Genomic DNA, 26,824 nt, shown 5'->3' on the forward strand with positions numbered 1-26,824 from the left:
AATGATACTATGTCTACTACTACCCATGAATGTTTATCCTTCCATTCAAAATCCTTCAAACATTCAAGCAAATGTGCAGAATCTCTCAAATAGCTAAATAGATTTTTCACTATTGGCTGCAATATTTGGTCCAACCATTCCGAGAGGGGCTCAAGCAATGACCCAATGCCCGACACAATGGGCCTGCCCGGTGGTCGCAAAGGATTCTTATGGACCTTGGGCAAATAGTGAAATAGTGGCACTATTGGGAACTCTGGAACAAATAACTCAATATCCTCCTGTCTGAATAATCCTAAATATACACCATCATCAAGCAACGACAACAATTCTCTCTTAAAGATCAATGTTGGATTTCCACTAAGTAACGTATAGGTAGTTGTATCATTTAATTGGCGAAGGGCTTCATCAAAGTAATCTTTTTTTGTTTAAAACAACAATATTACCTCCCTTATCGGAGTTCCTGATTACAATTTCTTGATTACTTTTGAGTGATTCCATCGCCAATTTCTCAGTTTTCTTAACATTACTTCTGACTGATTTTTTATTTAAAGATAAATGTAATATATCTCTTTCTACAGTTTTTTGGTACATATTAATTATCTGCAATGTTGTGGCACGGCAATGGGGGCAAAGTTTGCCCCTTGCTTTGCCAACTTGTATGTTGGCTTCTGGGAAATTAAGTACTTATATAATGATGAATTTAAAGAACATACTGAAAAAATACTGTATTACAAAAGATTAATTGACGATTTGATTATGATCGTGGATGAACATTGGATTTCAAGGTTTTTGTATCTTTTTGAATAACAATGAACTATTTTTGAAATTTGTAGGAGGATATGATCATAGGTGTATTGACTTCTTGGACATAACCTTGGAGGGGAATGTGGAAGAGAAAAGGATTCTGTCTAAAACATTTCGCAAAAGCACTGCAGGTAATACTATCCTACATGCAAGCTCTTGCCATCCCCCCCATTTGGTTCGAGCTATTCCAAGGGGTCAATACATCAGATTAAGGAGAAATACTGAAGATGATGTAATTTATCACCAACAGGCTGACAAATTAACAAAAAGGTTAACAGCAAGGGGGTATGATCCAAAAAAACTGGAGAAGACCAAGTTAGAAATCAGCAAAGTGAAAATAAGAAATAGAGCTAATAAAGCCAATCACTTACAATTCAAAGATGGTACTATTGTATTCACAACAGAGTATACCAACCAATTTTTTTACATAGTCAAAATCTTAGAGAGACATATGCCAATACTTGGTGGGGATCAAATACTGCAGAATTATACGTCTGGTTGCAGATTTGTACCCAAGAAACCGATGACACTGGCGGCTCAGCTAGCTCCCAGTTTGGTTCCAAGTATGAGAACTTACAGAGGAGATAACTGGTTGAAAAAGGCAGGGTGCTTCAAATGTGGCGCTAAAACGTGCCTAACTTGCCCTATGATTGATGCAACAAATATTTTTAAATCCTCAGTTGATAATAATGTATATCCTATAACCTTCTATGCGAACTGTAAGACTACGTTCGCGGTCTATCTATTGGAATGCAGTTTGTGCAAGATCCAATATGTTGGAAAAACGACCAGAGAGGTCAATGTGAGGGTTAGGGAACATGTCAATGATGTGAAAAATTATTGCAAAGAATCTACGGTAGGTCGGCACTTCAATCATGAAGGTAAATTTAAGGTGAAAATTATTGATGTAGCAAAGGTCCCTTTAAGAGGGGGTAATAAGTATAAGATTTTGGATAAAAAAGAGCTATACTGGATCTATCAGTTAAAAACTAGAACTCCCAATGGCCTTAATTTGGAATGGGATATTAGTTATTTTGTATAGCTATCAATTATCATCATTGTTTGCTTTTTGCATAGTTGATAATAAGTCAGCCATCAAGTTAGAACCGAATAATAAAATAAAATAACATAAAACATAGTCAGAAAAGTTGTTGGCTGTGAATGTATACATACAAATGTACATGTATATTCATATATATATATATATGCGTGTGTACTTAAACTGGTTAATAATGGTTTGGACAAAATATATATATATACATGAGGGTTTGAAATACTAGCATATTTACATATTCTTACATATTCTTGTAGGTTTTTCAATTATTTCATGATTCAATTGTCTATAATAATATGATTTAAATCATTCCTTTAAGATAGGTTACCTACATTAATGGGCATAATTACAAAGTTATGCAATAAGTATTTAGAGTGAATATTCTACAAGCAGATATATATATATATATTTCCTTGATAAGGGTAACATGAGAGATTTTGACATTGTGAACTGTAGCATATTTTATGACTTGGTATCCTTTTAATGTTTACTGTGTATGATTGTGACATTGAAGGGTTAAAATATGTACCTGTCCACAGCCTATGTATAAGAAGGCTGTGGTTAGAACACCTGTTGTCTCTGATGAAGCGCCAGTAGGGGTCGTGAAACGCGTCAGACGTTCAGTCCATGATGTACCTGTGTGCTTGAAATATTGCTCAATAAAGTGAATTATTTTATCACTACTATGTGCTGCCAGAACTTTCTTTCTTCATTAGTTCTGGTGAACTGCTTGTGCAATGATAAATGCCGATATTCATTGATGTGCGGCGGATATGATACGCTACATCGTATCATGTCTGCTCGCACTTTGTTAAATTGACCCCCATGTCTGGTTTCCCCATCACCCTTAGGGAGACTTCCCTAGGATCATAATACAAATGTATACAGAAAGAGAACTGTTTTCTCAGGAATGAACAACAGCTCAGTAGCTTGTTCTATGGCGAGTTACCACCTACAAGCTGCCTCTTATAAAGTATATCAGTCTGATCCGGCCTAACAAGGTCAGTCTAGCCCCGAAATACCAGGCAATTCTACTCTGAACAAGGAACATGGCAAACCAGATAATTGTTTCTGCCTTCTGTGGGCCTCATCCGTGAGGTGTAGCCATATCCCTGGGCAAGGAGTCCACAGGGCATATTTATCAATGTGTGAGCGGACATGATACGATGTAGCGTATCATGTCCACTGCACATCAATAAATGCCGACAGCATACGCTGTCGGCATTTATCAGTGCACCAGCAGTTCTTGTGAACTGCTGGTGCAATGCCGCCCCCTGCAGGCGGTGTCAATCAACCTGATCGTATTCGATCGGGTTGATTTCTGTCCGCGGCCTCAGAGCAGGCAGACAAGTTATGGAGCAGCGGTCTTTAAGAGGCATCAAGCTCCGTACGGAACTTGGTAAATATGCCCCCACGTCTGGTTTCCCCCATCACCCTTACCGAGACTTTTCCAGGGTCATAATACAAATTCATACAGAAAAAGAAGAAATCTGCCAAAACTAAACAACAGCTCAGTAGGTTGTTTAATGGTGAGGTACCACCTAGGAGCAGCCTCTTTTTACCCAATTGTGCTTTTCACAGAGGAGAATATTTCTGAAGTATATAAGTCTGATCCCGCCTAACAAGGTCAGTCCAGCCCCGAAATACCAGGCAATCCTCCTTTGAATAAGGAACACAGCAACCCCAGATGATTGTTTCAGCCTTATATGGGCCTCATCAGTGAGGTGCAGCCATATACCTCTAGGCACATTAGGCAAGAAGTCCATGTCTGGTTTTCCCTATCTACCTTAGGGAGACTTTCCCCAGGGTCATACACACATCACACCTGCCATTACAAACAAAATATTTCTAGTGTACACTAATTTGCATATTTACTGTCATCAACACCATGCAGAGTTGTCCTCAATGCGGCACTGTTGTGCTTTTTATTGGACTCCCACTTCCACCTCCCACACCCCTACTCTTCTCTCACCTGCTGCATTCTTGTTTTCTATGTGTGAACACAATGGGGCCTATCTATCAAGCTCTGAAAGGAGCTTGATGGCCCGTGTTTCTGGCGAGTCTTCAGACCAGTTACCAGTTATGAAGCAGCGGTCTAAAGATTCTAATGGTTGACACCCCCCTGCTGGCGGCCGATTGGCCGCGATTCTGCAGGGGGCAGCGTTGCACCAGCAGCTCTTGTGAGCTGCTGGTGCAATGCTGAATACGGAGAGCGTATTGCTTTACGTATTCAGCGAGGTCTGGCGGACCTGATCCGCACTGTCGGATCAGGTCCGCCAGACTTTGATAAATAGAGGCCAATGTATGTTTTGGATCTGCTTGTGGATGGTGGTTTGTATCACTTATTGCCCGGTTCTTCAATTTTTTTTCCCCAAAACCCAGTGCCATGATACCACATACCTTTGCAACCCTATTTTTATGCCTGGTCTGAACATTTCTGAAGTAATACACAACAAGATAGCTTAAATTTTTTACAAAGTTATTAAAATGTGTGTTTACTTTATTTCTGAATGTAGTCAAACTTTTAGAGTGTTGTAAAAGGTAATAACACACTCACAACACACAACACCCACACTCTCATACAACATATACACACCACACAATTTCATACAACACAAACATCATACAGCCTCTCATATACCACACACTCACATACAAACCACACACACTCTCCTACAACACACACACACTCTCATACAAACTACACACACTCTCCTACAACACACACATCATACAGCCTCTCATATACCACACACTCACATACACCACACACACTCTCATACAAACCACACACACTCTCCTACAACACACACATCATACAGCCTCTCATATACCACACACTCTCATACAAACCACACATCATACAGCCTCTCATATACCACACACTCGCATACACCACACACACTCTCCTACAACACTACACATCATACAGCCTCTCATATACCACACACTCACATACACCACACACACTCTCCTACAACACTACACATCATACTGCCTCTCATATACGACACACTCACATACAAACCACACACACTCTCCTACAACACACACACACTCTCATACAAACTACACACACTCTCCTACAACACACACATCATACAGCCTCTCATATACCACACACTCGCATACACCACACACACTCTCATACAAACCACACACACTCTCCTACAACACACACACCATACAGCCTCTCATATACCACACACTCGCATACACCACACACACTCTCATACAAACAACACACACATCATACAGCCTCTCATATACCACACACTCGCATACACACTCTCATACAAACCACACACACGCTCCTACAACACACACATCATACAGCCTCTCATATACCACACACTCGCATACACCACAGACACTCTCATACAAACCACACACACTCTCCTACAACACACACACACATCATACAGCCTCTCATATACCACACACTCGCATACACAGACACACTCTCATACAAACCACACACACGCTCCTACAACACACACATCATACAGCCTCTCATATACCACACACTCGCATACACCACACACACTCTCATACAAACCACACACACTCTCCTACAACACACACATCAAACAGCCTCTCATATACCACACACTCACATACACACACACTCTCATACAAACTACACACACTCTCCTACAACACACACACACATCATACAGCCTCTCATATACCACACACTCACATACACAGACACACTCTCATACAAACCACACACACTCTCCTACAACACACACACATCATACAGCCTCTCATATACCACACACACTCTCATACAAACCACACACACTCTCCTACAACACACACACACACACACAAGTCGGAAACCCAGTAAACATGGCTTGTGCATTTGATAAATGGAGTTCTTAATCTTCCTTACCTGCGTCTGTTTGTTTTTTATTCTAAAATGCAAATGCTAGTCTATATCTTAAAGAACAACTGTTACCTTTCTGATTACAGTACTGTAGTATCTCTCTAAGGGTACTATGTATACAAAAGTATTAAATGATATAAAGCTACCTTTAGGTTACATGTATAAGCTTATTATGATATATACATATTGCCCAAATGACACAAGATATTGTTGTTTACACTTAGTCCCATCCCCTCAATTAGCAGACGCAAATATACAAATATTCCATAATCCAAACCTTTCCCCATTTACAATTAAAGGAAAGTATATGAGAAAAAAATAAATAAACATGGTAATTCATTTGAAAAGGCAAAAAATCTAGATTTCTCTACATTGTAACCCGACAGTATAAAATGATAATTATAATATTGTTATTCTTTATTATTATTATCATCTTCATCACCATTTTTATTATTATTAATATTACAATAATAATAATTAAAGTGAAGGTAAAGTTATCCGGTATTGCAGCTAACCAACCATTTCTCAATAGTACCTTAATGTATTTGACAAGTTTTTTTTATTACTGGTATATTTATCCGTAAAAATATATTTCAAATTCCCTTACCGTTTGGCTGCCGACTCCTCCCAAGCCCTACTTCCCTGTTCTGCAAGCTATGACGTCTTGAGCGGTCCTACCCGCTCTCAACAGCGCGTTCATGATTCGGAAGTAAACTGCGCATGCTCTACTCTCCGATGCTGCCTACCACGTATTAAGGAATTCCTACCTGTAACTAGAACGCATGCGCAAAATGGGAGCGTGCACAGTGTGAAATCCACAGAATAATTTAATTGCGCATGCGCTCTTGAATAAGCGGGCGGATGACGTCTAGTGACGGTCGCCTAATGGTCTACATTTCAATAGGACAATAGTAAAATGTGATCAAAAGGTAAAAAAAATATATATTTTCGGGTTGACTAAAAATGTTTAATAAATTGCCTTAATACGTTTTATAACTTGATTTATACGCAGAGCTGAAAAAAATGATGAATGAAACCTATATTTACAGTATTTGACTCCATAAACGGAATACTGCATAGAGACTAAGGTAACTTTACCTTCACTTTAATAATAATGAGAATAATACGGTATACAGGGTATTTTTTTTACTTTATAGATTAAAATCTACTTTCTAGTGATTTTCTGTTACAAATATGGAAGAGCTTTGTGCTCAGATAGTGTTTACCTGAGTGTAACTGTAATTGTCAATGTATTTATGTTGTGTTCAGTGCAAATAGTTTTTTCAACTCACTACCCTTTACACAGGGTTTTCAGTCGCGCTAACCTGACGAGTGTAAAATGCCATTAAGCTCTCGTGATCTCATTTACTTTAACCTGTACTACGAGCGCTATTTCCATCACATGCAAAAACCCAATATCACTTGCACGCAAAGGTTAGTGCACCACTTGTAATCTAGCTCTTTGATTGGTTGTGGTTTCAAAGCACAAAACCAGCTGTTTCAAATACTAAAATAAACATAAACATATATTTTATACTCTGGTAGCTAGTATAGCAAGTAATTGAAATCACATTAATTTTACACTACACTATCCCTTTAAATGTGCACCTCTCTCATACCCACCTTGTCTCTACTTCCTCTATTGTGTCCGTTAGTGGGCAGTTGAGAGTCTCTGGCAGCCAAAGAATGGGAACTCCACAGAAGATGGGCAACACCCCAAAAATGATCGTAGGAAGAGATGGCATATATGCTTTGGTCACTATGACCAATGGTGTGATTACTGCTCCAAGCCTCATCATCATATTAGTGAATCCAATTCCAGTTTGTCTGTATACAAAGAACAAGTTCACAATCAATATGACATGAGGAAATACTGTTATAGTGATAACAAATCTGCTGTTAGGCACCCTCCTTTAACTTAAAGGGATTGTATAAAGGAACAGTCTAGTCAAAATTAAACTTTCATGATTCAGATAGGGCATGCAGTCTTAAGCAGCTTTCCAATTTACTGTTATCATCAATTTGCTTTGTTCTCTTGGTATTCTTTGTCGAAAGCTAAACCTAGTTAGACTGATATGCTAGTTTCTAACCCTTAAAGTCTGCCTCTTATCTCAGTGCATTTAACAGGTTTTTCACAGCTAGAGGGCGCTAGTTTATGTGTGCCATATAGATAACATTGTACTCATTCTCGTAGAGTTACTTAGGAGTCAGCACTGATTGGCTAAAATCCAAGTCTGTCAAAAGAACTGAGATAGGGGGCAGTCTGCAGAGGCTTAGATTTAAGGTAATCACAGAGGTTAAAAGTATATTAATATAACCGTGTTGGTTATGAAAAACTGAGGTAAGGGTAAGAAAGAGATTATTTATCTTTTTAAACAAAACCAACTCTGGAGAAGACTATCCCTTTAACCACACTTCTGCCTCTGTCAACTCTGCCCATGCTATGGCCCAAGCTTACCCATGCACCTCACTGGTTCAAACCCAGCAAAATGTTGAGACCCCACCCACTAGGTACCCAGGTTCAACCACCAATTTTCCAGTCACGGATATTATCTGTGAAATGTTGGGAAGTGTGTGTATCTTAAATGTGATAAACCAGGTCAAACAGGATAGAAGGCCTGGTCATATATAAGATCTAAGCTTACAATTTAGGATACTTTCATACAAAATAATGAAGTACTAACTGATTCTATCACTACAGCTATTAGAAGAAGAAATAAAAATGAGTTTATCTCGGAAGATTAAACGTGGTATTTACCGTAATAGCGTTGGGAAGAGTTCTGCTGTGTATAGATAAGCACACACAATGGAAGAACCAAGACATCCCTTAGCAAGAGCTGTAAACGATAGTTGTAGGATCATCCTGTCTAAAAAGTAAATATATACATATAGGTGTTATAATGAAAGGAACCAGTGGACTAAACAGGTAGAAATCTATATACAGATACTTAGAAAAATTGATAGATGCAAATAGATGGATTTTTTCCTTGTTGTGTACTATGGTAGCATTACACATTATTAGCTCCTCCCTAAAGGTGATTGGATAGGATCACAACCATAATGTACCTTAAAACCTTAAATAGGGCCTCCTTGTTTCTCCAACTGACAAAATCCCCCCAACATGTGTATCTACTGTAGGTATAAGGGACTAATATTGTGGGTGTGACATGCCAGGAGGGGGCGTGTGTAAATAGTGGGTGGGGTTATGGGCATGTCTGGCCTGTCAGTTGACATGTATGGATGGTCTTTGGGCGGGGCTAATGGAAATTCTGCAAATAAGGACATATAAGGGCAGTGATATTTAGACAAGCAGGACCAGCACTCACTTAATCCTTAATTTTTCCAATGATTCGGGTTGGTGCACACCAGGGGGACTTCCCTAAGTCCAGTGACAAGTATAATGAAACAACACACCGGTGGCACTCAAAAAATGGCAACAGTGCCTTTATTACAGAGCAACGTTTCGGGGCTCCTGCCCCTTTATCAAGCTAACATATATGAAGAAAAAACACACATTTATGTACATAGGAGACCAATCACAAACTCAGAGGGAGGGGTCACACACCTGTTAAGGTCTCACCTGACCTAACAAATAAGTGAGTAATTCTCACATAGTCAAAATTTTAACCCCTTCAGAACCTCATGTGAAAAAGACTCCATTTAAAAACAGATGCAGCAAGTTGCTATATAAACTATGATATATGGCTAAATATTTGGCTACATGTAAAATATCCATAGTGTATTGATCAATTAGGACAAAAAACAAAAACAAAATGAACAGGGGCCTTAAATAAAAGGAAGTAAATCAAATTCCCTATTTAATCCCTTGGGGTGCATAGTATCTAACTTCCAGATCCATCTGGCCTCCCTATATAGGAGGTCCTTAATCCTATCACCCCCTCTAATCTGTGTAGGGGCCTGGTCTATTACCATGTATCTGAGCTGGTTGATTTGGTGGCCTTTCTCAATAAAATGTACAGGTACAGGGAGGTTAGCAGTTTTCTCATTTCTAATCGTGGATTTATGTTGGCATATGCGGTCCTTGACCCATTGGGTCGTATCGCCAACATATAACAGCCCACATGGGCACCCGACTTAAAACAAAGACCAAACTAAAGAGGTAAATGTAATTAACTTGTCTTCATATGCATTGTCTACAGATGAAGTAACAGTACTGAATATGGGCTTATCTTTTTGCCCCACCACCACTCCTGACTCATTCTCCATCATGACAGATCTGACACGTTTCTTTAGGGGACTACGTCTTAAGGCATTCTTTAACAATCCAAATAGACAGTCCTTTACACAAAATATACGGGACATTCATAATGAAGGTGCTTTTTTTTTTTTTTAAATGATTTTTATTGAAGTCATAAACAAATACAGAAAATATGGTATGCCCCAAAACGGTTACAGATCAATGTATACATCGCAAAATGAGCAAGGTAATGCATTTCAATATCACAAATATTAATATAACATGTGGGCTATCTCATGGAGAGACTTCAGTTTTGTTATAGAGTATTATCAACATAATTTAAACAAGAATGGTCCTCTCCTAGCTATATAGGAAGAAGAGTAAGGTATCTATTTAAGTAAGGGTGAGGCTAGGGAGGAGGTAGCTCTATATTTTTATGGGGGAGGGGGATGCAGCGGGCGAGAGCCGCTAAAAATAGAATAAAGGGGGATGGGGGACGGAGCCGGCTAGTATGTCAGATTCAGATATATCCTGAGAACACCATTCTTTAATATGTTCTATGAAATATAACTATCCTCTAATCACCTCTTGAATAAATTGAGGCTGGAGTATATAACAATAAGGAGAATAACCTAAGGAGGATACAAACAGGGGAGGTCGACTAAGTATTTGAAAAAGTACATGAAAAACAGAGATAAATAAGGCCCTCGCATAGTCAGATATCTCCAACACCATGTATTATGTTAGTTACTACCTATATATCCGAGCTAAGGTCATTCATTTATCTGATATACTGAGCCGCGCTTTCCCAGTTAACACAGCCCAGCAGTAACCTTTATAACATGTATTGAGAGACCTCAGTAGAGTCAATACCGACTCTCGAACTGAAAAGTATTGTTTGGAGATATTTAAGTAGTGTGTTTCTCAAACAAGAGCAAGTAAACTCAACATCAAAGATAGGTTTAAATATTTAGGGTAGCAACAGGATATATACAATAAGAAAACTGATTCATGTCTATTAGCTAGGTATGTTGAAGCTAACTAGATGTATGCGTCATGGATCTAGCCGGGAGATTAAATCAGGCCCTAAAGATATAGCGAGGATAAGGGAACAAAACTAAAGATGGCTATATTGCAGACATTGAGGAGTGGGAGTAGAAACTGTTCGCTAGTCCCTTACATAGATATAAGGGAGAAGTTATAATGCTCAGTTCTCCACTGGGGGTTACAGGAGTACTCAAAAGACAAACTATGTGAGGCTAGGAGGTCTAGTATAGTGATCAAATTGTAATAGGAAGTCGTATGATGGCATTCAAGATATATTTGACAAGAATCCTAGTCTGGTGCCGAGGGAATATAATACGTTTCCTGTGCTTATGTATCAAAGGCCTCTCAGGTTAAGATTAGATTGAAAAACATAAAGTTTGCGGTGATAGGAAGAACAGACACGCAAATAAAAAAACATCATAAAGTCTAACAGAAAGCTCAAACCACTAGGGGTGAACTGTAAATTTCCTCTAAATCAGGGAGTAGCAATGAGAACAGATATAGCTGTGAGAAGATATAGCAGGAGAGAGCAATCATCATTAGCTGAGACAATATGTAAAAAGGAGCATCAAACTAAACCATGCTCCTACATTAATGAGATAATTTATATTTAAACAAGGTTGCAGGTTCAAGGTAAGAGCGCTGTGTTATAAACAGAGTTGACATATATATAAATTAAATGAAAATGAACACAGCTGCTAATCTCTGAGAGGCTCATATCGTCATAACTGCACAGGTTTAAAATAGTGCAATACTCCCAAGAAAGCTGTAACATATCAAAAGCAAAAATCAAATTATTAAGGGTTAACAAGAAAATATAATCAACAGCACATTAGGAGCGCAAACGTTCAGCTAACACAGGTTTCAACAGTGAGGATTATTAAACAGTCACTTTCAGGCATTGGTCTAAGTAGCCATATGCAGACCCGATTTCTAACCTACTCCAGCTGCGTGAGGGGGGCAGTAGTAGGGACATTCAACATGGCCCACATTATATTTTAGGAGGTACATATGTCTTACAGAAGCTTGGACTTCAGACCCCTTTTGCAGGAGAGAGGCGGATGCGGTTAATAGCGATAGTCCATTTAGCCAGAGTCTCCCCCAGAGATCTAAAGATGCGACCGTTATGACGTTTATGTCCGATGGAGGTCGAGGAAGTCTCGGCACCTGGAGGGGCAGAGGTGAGGTAGTTATAGTTTCCGTGAACGGGAGCTTCGTAAATGATACTCTTCTCTCCTCTGACTCCGCTAAGAATGGCATGCTCCCTGTAGTGCCTGTTTCCTCGCTGCCCTCCGCAACACCCTGATTCAGCGGTATGCGCAACTCATACTCCGGCTCTCTAAACCCTGCATCAGAGGTAGGATGTGGAAATATTTGCTGCGACTCATGGTCAACATGCTCCGGTAGCGTGTTAGATAGGTCTGCCGGCAGATCTTGTGTGGTGCCCCCATCAAGGGCTTTCCCATCAGGGCTGCAGGGATCATGCTTCAGGACATATAATAGATCCTCCCTCTGTCGGTCTAATTTTGCGCTGAGTGCCGCAAAGATGGAAGGAAGGTCCATTGTTTCTTGAGCGGTGAGGTTCGCGTTTGTAGTAGGACTTATCCTTGTAGGCTGGGGTAAGAGGGAGAGTGACATCGCTTCACTTCTAGCCCTTGAAATAAGTGTTAGATACCCAGAGGAAGTTAGGTTAAGGGCCCAGTAGCAGATTGATGTTGAGTGACCGCCACGTGGATTCTGTGTCAGGCTGATGTTAAATTATCCAGCTTAAAAACTCACAAGGGTCATGAGTATGTAGGTATTCCATTTAGAGTTATAGTTGTCTACTTCTGCAGTAATTAGTCACCCAAAAAGAAAGAGATAAAAGTGTTTTTAAAAGCTGAGAAGCAGGAGCTCTCTCACTATGTGTCTGCTCTTGTCGGCGGTTGGCTCCGCCCCCCATAATGAAGGTGCTTTTGATTTAACTCCCTTGGGTCTGCACTCAAAAAGTTCCTTTAACCCTTCAGGGGACAATGTGGCTGTTGAGACTTTCATTAAACTAGTGGATACTGACTTTAAGAAGTTAATCAGTAATCACAAAGATGACAATAGACACAATTTGAGCAAAAATCTATACCAAGCACTCACAACCCTACATAATAACAAAACTCTCACCATCAAGCCCGCCGATAAGGGCGGTGCGGTGGTTGTAATGGACACAGTGAAGTACAAAAAGGAAATTATGCGACAGCTTGATGATGAAACCACTTATATGAAACTGGACTGTGACCCCACTAACAGTGTCCACCAAGAGTTGAAGAGAATGTTAGATATGGGTTTAACTAATGAATTGTTAACAAAGAAATTGTATGATTTTTTGCTTCCTGATCACCCTATTGTGCCTGTGTTTTACGTGGTGCCAAAAGTCCACAAGTGTTTGGTAGATCCCCCAGGGAGACCCATTGTGGCTGGGATAAACTCCCTGCTTAGTCCCACAGCCCAGTTTTTGGATAAGGTTTTATCCCCTATGGTTACTCAAGGGAAATCATATATTAGGGACACAGGTCACTTCATTGAATGTATCTCTAAGTTTAAATCACTGGGAGATGATGTTATTCTTTCCACATGGGATGTAAATTCTTTATATACTGTCATACCGCATAGTATGGGGATTAATTGTATTAGCAATACACTAGCCCAGAATGGCCAACATAGTCGACAACAAGAAGAATGGCTTATCCAGTTGTTGGACCTGGTATTGACCAATAACTTCTTTTTGCATGACAAGCAGTTTTATATGCAAAAGAATGGGGCGGCTATGGGGTCCAATGTGGCCCCAGCCTATGCCTGTTTGGTCATGGACCACATTGAAGAAAGAGTAGTTTACAATGACCCCTTGTTCAAGGAGCATTGTCAGGGGTGGTTCCGCTACATAGATGATCTGTTCATCGTGTGGCGGGGCCCCCCTGAAAAATTAAGGGATCTCCAGACCAACATTGAGAATGCTGTTCCTTTTCTAAAATTCAGCTGCAAACATGATTGCCACAAGGTGGAGTTTCTGGACACTACTGTCCTCAAACAGAATGGGTCCTTAACTACTGATTTATTTGTGAAGCCCACAGACTGCAATACCTTATTGCATCGTACCAGTTTTCACCCCCCTAAGGTGTTTGACAGCATCCAAAAATCCCAACTAATGAGGGTGGACAGAATAGTCACAGACCCCCAGAAGAAAACAGTCAGATTTGCCGAGATGAAAAATAAATTTATCCAAAGGGGTTATGATAGTCAGCAATTAGATATAGTAGAACAATCTATTAAAAGTCCCCATAAGTCACATACTATATCTGCTAATAAAAGAATGAATTTTGTTACATCTTACAACACCATGAGCCAAAAAGTGTTCAATATTATCAAGAGGAATTGGCCTTTACTTAAGGAAGCTTGTCCAGAAATTGAAGAATTCCAGATTATCCCTAGAGCAGCTTATCGTAGGGGTAAGACCATAGGTAAAAGGCTGGTTAGAGCCATGTCTAGTTCTGATGCCACTAGAAGAGGAGATCAGAGATTCCTTGGTAAACCGAAGGAGGGTACATTCCCCTGCCTAGGTTGTGGCCAATGTGGAAATGTCATAAATGGTGGTAGCATCTCTCATCCATATACAGGGGGAAAATTCTCAATTAAAGGGTATTACACATGTAATTCTACACATGTGGTGTATGCATTAAAGTGCCCATGTGGGCTGTTATATGTTGGCGAGACGACCCAACGGGTCAAGGACCGCATATGCCAACATAAATCCACGATTAGAAATGAGAAAACTGCTAACCTCCCTGTACCTGCACATTTTATTGAGAAAGGCCACCAAATCAACCAGCTCAGATACATGGTAATAGACCAGGCCCCTACACAGATTAGAAGGGGTGATAGGATTAAGGACCTCCTATATAGAGAGGCCAGATGGATCTGGAAGTTAGATACTATGCACCCCAAGGGATTAAATAGGGAATTTGATTTACTTCCTTTTATTTAAGGCCCCTGTTCATTTTGTTTTTGTTTTTTGTCCTAATTGATCAATACACTATGGATATTTTACATGTAGCCAAATATTTAGCCATATATCATAGTTTATATAGCAACTTGCTGCATCTGTTTTTAAATGGAGTCTTTTTCACATGAGGTTCTGAAGGGGTTAAAATTTTGACTATGTGAGAATTACTCACTTATTTGTTAGGTCAGGTGAGACCTTAAAAGGTGTGTGACCCCTCCCTCTGAGTTTGTGATTGGTCTCCTATGTACATAAATGTGTGTTTTTTCTTCATATATGTTAGCTTGATAAAGGGGCAGGAGCCCCGAAACGTTGCTCTGTAATAAGTGCCACCGGTGTGTTGTTTCAATATAAGGGCAGTGAAACAGAGCTCAGTATGTCCCTCTCAAATAAGGACAGTTGGGAGGTCTAATGACAAGATAAAATACAGAGGACCTTGAGCTAAGTGATCCTGGTATGAAATATGTCCAGAACCTGAAGATAACATTCAGCATTTCTAGTAGGCCTCAGATTTTGCACATGGCCATTATATCTTTAGCTAGGGTTACCACCTTTTTTTGGAAAAAAGTACCGGCCATGCTCATTAGCATATCTAATTATACAACATAACTTATTAATTAAAGCAGCTAGAACTGATATTGAGTAATCATTAGTTTACAATTTTCCTATGATATATTTCTATATGTATTTTTCATTTTCAACTGTGACCTGAACCTTGAAAATACCGGCGGTATATGTAAAATTCTGCTTGGGTGGTAACCCTATATTTAGCCCAAGGTTTTGCTATTTCCCTGAATTAGCTTCCTGGAATACCCATCTCTCTTGTTCGAGTTAAACCTCTGTTTCTATCTTAAGAAGAGTGGTGGGGAGCAGAGTCTATTAGACAAGCTTTACTTTTTATCTTTGTTATAGTGATCTATTTGTGTACATGATAAGCTTGATTCTGATACATCATATCATTTTAAGCAACTGTCCAGTTTACTTCTCTTATCAGATTTGCTTTATTCTCTTGGTATTCTTTGTTGAAGGAACAGCAATGCATTACTGGGAGCTAGCTGAACACATCAGGTAAGCCAATGACAGATGGCATATTTGTGCAGCCACCAATCAGCAGCTAGCTCCCAGTAACGCACTGCTGCTCCTGAGCCCACATAGGTATGCTTTTTAGCACTGGATACCAAGAGAATGAAACAAATTAGATAACATAAGTAAATTGGAAAATATATGTCTGATTCATCAAAATCCCTTTAAATACAATATAAAAGTAAATATGAAACACGTAGAAGTACATTTTGAATTTACTTAAAGGGCAGTCTAGTCAAAATTAATCTTTCATGATTTATTCAGATAGGGCAATTTTAAACAACTTTCCAATTTACTTTTGTCATAAAATTTGCTTTGTTCTCTTAGTATTCTTTGCTGAAAGCTAAACCTCGGTAGGCTTATATGCTAATTTCTAAGCCCTTGAAGGCCACCTCTTATATTAGTGCATTTTGACAGTTTTTTGCAGCTAGACACTACTAGTTTATGTGTGTCATGAAGATAACATTGTGCTGTGTACAGTTCAATATCTTATTAAAAATAATAAAGATTAAAGAAAAACTTAATTTTTATTATAGCCTATTAAAATGAACTTATTGTAAAGCACTAAGGCAAGGTTAACAGGATATGGAAGTGGTAAAGGCAGTTGACATACTGAAATCTAGAAATCCATGAAAAGCTGTTAATGTTGGTTTTAAATACTTCTGTTGACGTCTCTCAAAACTATTGATGACATGAACAAGGTGTAAAGCCACTGGAAAGCAACATGATATCTAGGCTTTTTATTGGTTCAGTGCATACTTGATGATTATCCTCTATATATATATATGCAAGTTTTGGACTGATTTTCTTTTCGTAAAAAAAAAATGCTGACCTCAAAACATTATTATCTTACCGCTAGATTTAGAGTTCTGCGGCCAAAGGGGTGCGTTAGCTACGCGTGCTTTCCCCCCCCCCCCGCACCTTTTAAATACCGCTGGTATTTAGAGTACACAGAAGGGCTGCGTTAGGCTCCAAAAAACGAGCGTAGAGCATAATTTACCGCCACTGCAACTCTCAATACCAGCGGTGCTTACGGACACGGCCAGCTTCAAAAACGTGCTCGTGCATGATTTCCCCATAGGAAACAATGGGGCCGTTTGAGCTGAAAAAAAGTCTAACACCTGCAAAAAAGCAGCGTTCAGCTCCTAACGCAGCCCCATTGTTTCCTATGGGGAAACACTTCCTAAGTCTGCACCTAACACCCTAACATGTACCCCGAGTCTAAACACCCCTAACCTTACACTTATTAACCCCTAATCTGCCGCCCCCGCTATCGCTGACCCCTGCATATTATTATTAACCCCTAATCTGCCGCTCCGTACACCGCCGCAACCTACATTATCCCTATGTACCCCTAATCTGCTGCCCCTAACACCGCCGACCCCTATATTATATTTATTAACCCCTAATCTGCCGCCCCCAACGTCGCCGCCACCTACCTACACTTATTAACCCTATACTACTATAATAAAGTTATTAACCCCTAATCCGCCTCACTCCCGCCTCAATAACCCTATAATAAATAGTATTAACCCCTAATCTGCCCTCCCTAACATCACCGACACCTAACTTCAAGTATTAACCCCTAATCTGCCGACCGGACCTCGCCGCTACTCTAATAAATGTATTAACCCCTAAAGCTAAGTCTAACCCTAACACTAACACCCCCCTAAGTTAAATATAATTTTTATCTAACGAAATAAATTAACTCTTATTAAATAAATTATTCCTATTTAAAGCTAAATACTTACCTGTAAAATAAACCCTAATATAGCTACAATATAACTTATAATTATATTGTAGCTATTTTAGGAATAATATTCATTTTACAGGCAACTTTTTATTTATTTATTTTAACCAGGTACAATAGCTATTAAATAGTTAATAACTATTTAATAGCTACCTAGTTAAAATAATTAAAAAATTACCTGTAAAATAAATCCTAACCTAAGTTACAATTAAACCTAACACTACACTATCAATAAATTAATTAAATTAAATACCTACAATTATCTACAATTAAACCTAACACTACACTATCAATAAATTAATTAAATAAAATACCTACAATTATCTACAATTAAACCTAACGCTACACTATCAATAAATTAATTACATACAAATACCTACAATTATCTACAATTAAACCTAACACTACACTATCAATAAATTAATTACCTACAAATACCTACAAATAAATGCAATTAAATAAACTAACTAAAGTGCAAAAAATAAAAAAAGAACTAAGTTACAAAAAATAAAAAAATTATTTACAAACATTATAAAAATATTACAACAATTTTAAGCTAATTACACCTACTCTAAGCCCCCTAATAAAATAACAAAGCCCCCCAAAATAAAAAAATGCCCTACCCTATTCTAAAATAAAAATTGAAAAGCTCTTTTACCTTACCAGCCCTTAAAAGGACCTTTTGCGGGGCATGCCCCAAAGAATTCTGCTCTTTTGCATGTAAAAAAAAACATACAATACCCCTCCCCAACATTACAACCCACCACCCACATACCCCTAATCTAACCCAAACCCCCCTTAAATAAACCTAACACTAAGCCCCTGAAGATCTTCCTACCTTGTCTTCACCACGCCGGGTATCACTGATCCGTCCAGAGGAGGCTCCGAAGTCTTCATCCAAGCCCAAGCAGGGGCTGAAGAGATCCATCATCGGGCTGAAGAGGTCCATCATCGGGCTGAAGAGGTCCATCATCAGGCTGAAGAGGTCCATCATCCGGCTGAGGTCTTGATCCAAGCGGGGGCTGAAGAGATCCATCATCCGGCTGAAGTCTTCTATCAAGTGGCATCTTCAATCTTCTTTCTTCCGGATCCATCTTCATCCCGCCAACGCGGAACATCCATCTTGGCCGACGACTTCCCGACGAATGACGGTTCCTTTAAATGACGTCATCCAAGATGGCGTCCCTCGAATTCCGATTGGCTGATAGGATTCTATCAGCCAATCGGAATTACGGTAGGAAAATTCTGATTGGCTGATGGAATCAGCCAATCAGATTGAGCTTGCATTCTATTGGCTGTTCCGATCAGCCAATAGAATGCGAGCTCAATCTGATTTTCCTACCTTAATTCCGATTGGCTGATAGAATCCTATCAGCCAATCGGAATTCGAGGGACGCCATCTTGGATGACGTCATTTAAAGGAACCGTCATTCGTCGGGAAGTCGTTGGCCAGGATGGATTTTCCGCGTCGGCGGGATGAAGATGGATCCGGAAGAAAGAAGGTTGAAGATGCCGCTTGATAGAAGACTTCAGCCGGATGATGGATCTCTTCAGCCCCCGCTTGGATCAAGACCTCAGCCGGATGATGGACCTCTTCAGCCCGATGATGGATCTCTTCAGCCCCCGCTTGGGCTTGGATGAAGACTTCGGAGCCTCCTCTGGATGGATCGGTGATACCCGGCGTGGTGAAGACAAGGTAGGAAGATCTTCAGGGGCTTAGTCTTAGGTTTATTTAAGGGGGGTTTGGGTTAGATTAGGGGTATGTGGGTGGTGGGTTGTAATGTTGGGGGGGTATTGTATGCTTTTTTTTACAGGCAAAAGAGCAGAATTCTTTGGGGCATGCCCCGCAAAAGGCCCTTTTAAGGGCTGGTAAAGTAAAAGAGCTTTTCAATTTTTATTTTAGAATAGGGTAGGGCATTTTTTTATTTTGGGGGGCTTTCTTATTTTATTAGGGGGCTTAGAGTAGGTGTAATTAGCTTAAAATTGTTGTAATATTTTTATAATGTTTGTAAATAATTTTTTTATTTTTTGTTACTTAGTTCTTTTTTTATTTTTTGCACTTTAGTTAGTTTATTTAATTGCATTTATTTGTAGGTATTTGTAGGTAATTAATTTATTGATAGTGTAGTGTTAGGTTTAATTGTAGATAATTGTAGGTATTTGTATGTAATTAATTTATTGATAGTGTAGCGTTAGGTTTAATTGTAGATAATTGTAGGTATTTTATTTAATTAATTTATTGATAGTGTAGTGTTAGGTTTAATTGTAACTTAGGTTAGGATTTATTTTACAGGTAATTTTTTATTTATTTTAACTAGGTAGCTATTAAATAGTTATTAACTATTTAATAGCTATTGTACCTGGTAAAAATAAAAAAAAAGTTACCTGTAAAATAAATATTATTCCTAAAATAGCTACAATATAATTATAATTTATATTGTAGCTATATTAGGGTTTATTTTACAGGTAAGTATTTAGCTTTAAATAGGAATAATTTATTTAATAAGATTTATTTTATTTCGTTACATTTAAATTATATTTAACTTAGGGGGGTGTTAGTGTTAGGGTTAGACTTAGCTTTAGGGGTTAATACATTTATTAGAGTAGTGGCGAGGTCCGGTCTGCAGATTAGGGGTTAATACTTAAAGTTAGGTGTCGGTGATGTTAGGGAGGGCAGATTAGGGGTTAATACTATTTATTATAGGGTTATTGAGGCGGGAGTGAGGCGGATTAGGGGTTAATAACTTTATTATAGTAGCGGTGAGGTCCGGTCGGCAGATTAGGGGTTAATAATTGTAGGTAGGTGGCGGCGATGTTGGGGGCGGCAGATTAGGGGTTAATAAATATAATATAGGGGTCGGCGGTATTAGGGACAGCAGATTAGGGGTACATAGGGATAACGTAGGTTGCGGCAGTGTGCGGTCGGCAGATTAGGGGTTAAAATTTTTTATTAGAGTGGCGGCGATGTGGGGGGGCCTCGGTTTAGGGGTGCATAGGTAGTTTATGGGTGTTAGTGTACTTTAGAGCACAGTAGTTAAGAGCTTTATGAACCGGCGTTAGCCCAGAAAGCTCTTAACTCCTGGCTTTTTGCTGCGGCTGGAGTCTTGTCGTTAGATTTCTAACGCTCACTTCAGCCAAGACTCTAAATACCAGCGTTAGAAAGATCCCATTGAAAAGATAGGATACGCAATTGGCGTAGGGGGATCTGCGGTATGGAAAAGTCGCGGCTGCAAAGTGAGCGTTAGACCCTTTCCTGACTGACTCTAAATACCAGCGGGCGGCCAAAACCAGCGTTAGGAGCCCCTAACGCTGGTTTTGACGGCTAACGCAGAACTCTAAATCTAGCGGTTAGACTTTCATAGAATCAATGTACATATTGCGCTGTGGGAAATATTGTTGTATTATAATCGTTTGTCGATTTATTTCTCATTAATATAGATAAGTGCACTGTTTTGCATTTCATCTGATTTCATGTTTTGCAACCTGCATTGTAAAGAATGAAGAAATTAAAAATAATAAATAAGGACACAAATAAATAAATAAAGTTAGCATATTCCTGAGCTGGTAATATTTAAGCTTTGTAGTCCCCTTTTGTATCCTGAGTATTAATATTTGGCAAATGAAACATGATGAGACCATTAAATAATATATTTCCCAATATTCCACAGAGGTTTTCTGGGAAAAAGAGGTAAGGGGACACAGGGGCAGTGCCATGATAAAAATAATTGCCTAGAATATGAATATTGTTACTTTAACAAACAAAGGATGTTCAGAGGGCAAAAAGACCTCCCACCAATCTGAATTTGAGAGGGACAAACCCTAATTCTGAGCTCTGCCCCGCTGTACCTCTGAGACAGACATACTGTATATTCTGATTTGCAGGATTTCCCTTAGCCACACCCATGGATCACCCAGACACGCCCATAATCCTGTCAACTATCCACATGCGACCCCCTCCTGATGTTGGCCCACCCTCAAAAGGACAACAGGCACTTCTCAACCTCCTAGATACCCGGCCACAAATGTTGGGAGGTATGCTTTTAGGTTATCTTGGACTATGAAATGACAAAAATAATATGAAAATCAAACAATCCTTACGTATTTGTGAACAGGAAAAATGACTGTAAAGTTAAAAAAGTGAGCCTATTATTAGCATGAGAAACTTCACATATTATGTCATGCTAGTGTCAGGGAAGGAACTCTCTGCGTGTATTGTTACCATGGTGACCAGGAATTTGTCTGTAGATAGACAAATATAAATATGGGTGGATAGTTCTAGAGAGATGGATATAGGTAGAATGAGAAAAATCTTTTGAATGATGATTGGCTTGTTAGTAATTACACATTGAGAAACAGAGGTACGGATCAGTATATAAACAGATAGCTTGATAGGACTAGGTCGTGACATAGGGATAGTAAGAAGATGCAAAAAGAAATGTGTAAATAAATACAATTGTGCCTTTCCAGCTGGGCTCACCAAGCATTTGTGTGTGTATATATCTAATTAGATATTAGAAGTCAATTGGAAAGTTATTTAAAATGGTATTCTCTAGCTAAACCATGAAAGAATAAATTGGGGTTTCATGTCCCTTTAAAAGAACAGATGAAACAGTAATTTACTTAACATAAAATAATCTTAACACAACACCCTCCTGCAATAAAACTAATATTCTGAAATAGTAAAACACATATTAATAGAAATAACTAGAAGTAGCAAGTAATATTCTGTTCTTTTACCTGTTCATCTGAAATCTAAATATCTTAGCTCTTTTTTTACTATAAAGTGAAACTAGCTATTATCACTTTTTATTTTTATTTATAATTACTGTATAAGGAGAGCAGAAAATTGATTAAATACTAGGCAACCCTTTCACCTCTGCCTTACCTATACTGTAAAGAAATCTAAATCTCATGTAAATACTATATAATGATCTTCTGATACAGTAAAATGCATTTACCTGTGTATTATATGCCTTCTTCTGGTTCTATACAGTACTTAAAGGGACATTAAACACTAAATGAATGCTAGATAGAATGATGCATTCAAAGAAAATATTAGTTTGACAATAACATGTAGATGTATTTTTTAAAGTTTCATTAGCTGTTTAAATAGTGACAAAATAAGTGTAACGTTTTAGTGTCTATAAAACAATGGGAGCTGCCATGTTGTAACTTAGGTTACCTTCTCTGCTGTGGCCAATTAGTAACAGTTATAAATAGGTCACTAGAGTGTGCAGCCAATGGCTGTGTGCTATAACAGTGATCGGCACTTTCTAACAGGAACTGAAAAGCTCACAATTTCAGAATGAAATTACAGGAAAAGGGGACAAAATAAATAATGAAAATATATTGTAGACTTTATATATATATATATATATATATATATATATATATATATATATATATATATATGAAATATAATTTTATATTACCACCTCAAAGTGTTTAATGTCCCTTTAAGGAATTAAACCCCTTATCCTAACATTCCTGTAACATGTCCCTCCAAAGAGTGATAACCCTTTAAATCCCTCCCCACTCCTTTTAAATAAAAACACAACACACTGTCATTGGTGTAAGACCAGTCATGGGGGTATATTTATCATAGTGCGAGCGGAAATGATACGATGTAGCGTATCATGTCCGCTGCACATCGATAAATGCCGACAGCATACGCTGACGGCATTTATCATTGCACTAGCAGCTCTGGTGAACTGCTGGTGCAATGCCGCCCCCTGCAGATTCGCGGCCAACACTAGCAGGGGGTGTCAATCAACCCGATCGTATAGGATTGGGTTGATTTTTGTCCCCGGCCTCAGAGCAGGCGGACAACTTATGGAGCAGCGGTTTTAGACCGCTGCTTCATAACTTCTGTTTCCGACGAGCCTGATAAATCTGCCCCATGGTCTCATGTATTAACGTTGTGATAAATAAACTCTAAACTCTTTAGAGGAAAACTCTAACATGTGGGGGGACCTGAACAACAGAAATACTCCAAACCTTGTTAGGGCAGCAGCCCACCAACAAAAGTGTGCAGGACCCCTGCCGAGTCCCACCCTACAGAGGCAGACACCCTAGGATCACTTTCCTATGGGGAGGAGCACCCAGAGCTCCGATTTGAGATATCTTGCTCCTCCCATTGACCTAACCCATGATCCTTCAGGGCTCTGCCTCATCATGTGGGCTGATACCCCCGCAAAGTCAGAAGGTAAGAGAAACTCTAATCCTTAAGAGACCCCATTGGTGCAAGCCTTGCAGCATGCACTCCAGGGGGGAGCCAAAAATTAAGGCCCTGGACTTATAAAGGCTAGTGCGACTAAACATGTCCCCGCTAGGGGGTCTAAGGCAACCCTAAGGAAGATGAAAAAACACTCAATGCTGACACCTCCACCTGCAAAATCAAAATGAAAGAATTTGGAAAGGGGTGGGGAAAAATCACTGTGATTAGGAGCCAAGAGGAAGAGGGAACAGCGTTCAGAACTTTATAAAGGTAAGCTATGCCCATCCACCCACCCACCCACTATAATTCAACACAGTTACCACTAAATGCATTCTGTCCGGGAGTGAACCCTTAAGACGCTACACTCATACTAGGTTCCTTTCACTTGACAATTCTTTATTATTAGAGATGTGCACACGCAAAATATTAAAAGGTATGTGAAACCCAAAATTTTTCTTCAACACACAATATCATGGGAACAAAGCACATTTAATAATAAAAGTAAGTTGGAAACGTTTTTTAAATTATATGCTCTGTCTGAATCACAAAATAATTTTTTTTGGGTTTCGTAATCCTTTTAGTTCGTCCAAAATATTTGTTTTGGATTTTTTTTACAAAGTTTGGCAGAAGTTTGTTCAAGCAGGCATTTATTTTGTCAATGGAAAGCAAGATATACAACTAGTTTTAACAAACATCTTATATATCATATATTTTATATCAACAGAAGACACATTTAAAAAAAAAACAAAAAAAAACTTGCTATAACTTTCTCTGTAGCTTCGTCCCTATATCATTACATCAATATAGCAGGTGTTGAGTAAATTTGGGACTAAAGGCCAATGATCTAAAGCTCTCTGGGCTGGTGAGATTCTATAAGAATGCTGCTAGTACCACTATTTCCCTGGTGTAATTCTATAAGAATGCTGCCAGTACGTCTTATTCCCTGGTGAGAGTCTATAAGAATGCTGCCAGTACTACTATTTCCCTTGTGAGATTCTATAAGAATGCTGCCAGTACTACTATTTCCCTGGTAAGATTCTATAAGAATGCTGCCAGTACTACTATTTCCCTGGTGAGATTCTATAAGAATGCTGCTAGTAGTTATATTTCCCTGGTGAGAGTCTGTAAGAATGCTGCCAGTATGTCCATTCCTCTGGTGAGAGTCTACAAGAATGTTGCCAGTACTTCTATTTCCCTAGTGAGAGTCTATAAGAATGCTGCCAGTACTTCTATTTCCCTGGTGAGAGTCTATAAGAATGCTGCCAGTACTTCTATTTCCCTGGTGAGAGTCTATAAGAATGCTGCCAGTACTACTATTTCCCTGGTGAGAGTCTATAAGAATGCTGCCAGTACTACTATTTCCCTGGTGAGAGTCTATAAGAATGCTGCCAGTACTTCTATTTCCCTGGTGAGAGTCTATAGAATGCTGCCAGTACTACTAATTCCCTGGTGTAATTCTATAAGAATGCTGCCAGTACTACTATTTCCCTTGTGAGATTCTATAAGAATGCTGCCAGTACTACTATTTCCCTTGTGAGAGTCTATAAGAATGCTGCCAGTACTACTATTTCCCTGGTGAGAGTCTATAAGAATGCTGCCATTACCTCTATTTCCCTGGTGAGAGTCTATAAGAATGCTGCCAGTACTACTATTTCCCTGGTGAGAGTCTATAAGAATGCTGCCAGTACTACTATTTCCCTGGTGAGAGTCTATAAGAATGCTGCCATTACCTCTATTTCCCTGGTGAGAGTCTATAAGAATGCTGCCAGTACTTCTATTTCCCTGGTGAGATTCTATAAGAATGCTGCCAGTATTACTAATTCCCTGGTGTAATTCTATAAGAATGCTGGCAGTACTACTATTTCCCTTGTGAGATTCTATAAGAATGGTGCCAGTACTACTATTTCCCTTGTGAGAGTCTATAAGAATGCTGCCAGTACTACTATTTCCCTGGTGAGAGTCTATAAGAATGCTGCCAGTACTACTATTCCCTGGTGAGAGTCTATAAGAATGCTGCTTGTACTACTATTTCCCTGGTGAGAGTCTATAAGAATGCTGCCATTACCTCTATTTCCCTGGTGAGAGTCTATAAGAATGCCGCCAGTACTTCTATTTCCTTGGTGAGATTCTATAAGAATGCTGCTAGTACTACTATTTCTCTGGTGAGAGTCTATAAGAATGCTGCCAGTACTACTATTTCCCTGATGAGAGTCTATAAGAATGCTTGCCAGTACCTCTATTTCCCTGGTGAGAGTCTATAAGAATGCTGCCAGTACCTCTATTTCCCTGGTGAGAGTCTATAAGAATGCTGCCAGTACTACTATTTCCCTGGTGAGAGTCTATAAGAATGCTGCCAGTACTACTATTTCCCTGGTGAGAGTCTATAAGAATGCTGCCAGTACTTCTATTTCCCTGGTGAAAGTCTATAAGAATGCTGCCAGTACTTCTATTTCCCTGGTGAGAGTCTATAGAATGCTGTCAGTACTACTTATTCCCTGGTGTATTTCTATAATAATGCTGCCAGTATTACTATTTCTCTTGTGAGATTCTGTAAGGATGGTGCCAGTACTACTATTTCCCTTGTGAGAGTCTATAAGAATGCTTCCAGTACTACTATTTACCTGGTGAGAGTCTATAAGAATGCTGCCATTACCTCTATTTCCCTGGTGAGAGTCTATAAGAATGCTGCCAGTACTACTATTTCCCTGGTGAGAGTCTATAAGAATGCGGCCAGTACTACTATTTCCCTGGT

General features: G+C 39.1%; 1 protein-coding gene across 1 annotated transcript in view; it reads right to left on the reverse strand.

The window, feature by feature from the left end:
* LOC128636217 (organic anion transporter 3-like) overlaps positions 1 to 26,824 on the reverse strand; it is a 99,066-nt gene that overhangs the window by 31,838 nt on the left and 40,404 nt on the right. The window contains exons 8-10 of the mRNA XM_053689260.1: positions 8,509 to 8,617; positions 7,374 to 7,577; positions 7,076 to 7,110 (exon numbers count right to left, since the gene is read on the reverse strand). Of these exons, the coding sequence (XP_053545235.1) occupies positions 7,076 to 7,110; positions 7,374 to 7,577; positions 8,509 to 8,617 (348 nt within the window). The remainder of the gene's footprint in view (positions 1 to 7,075; positions 7,111 to 7,373; positions 7,578 to 8,508; positions 8,618 to 26,824) is intronic.

Source organism: Bombina bombina, chromosome 7, assembly GCF_027579735.1.
Source record: "Bombina bombina isolate aBomBom1 chromosome 7, aBomBom1.pri, whole genome shotgun sequence".
NCBI lineage: Eukaryota > Metazoa > Chordata > Amphibia > Anura > Bombinatoridae > Bombina > Bombina bombina.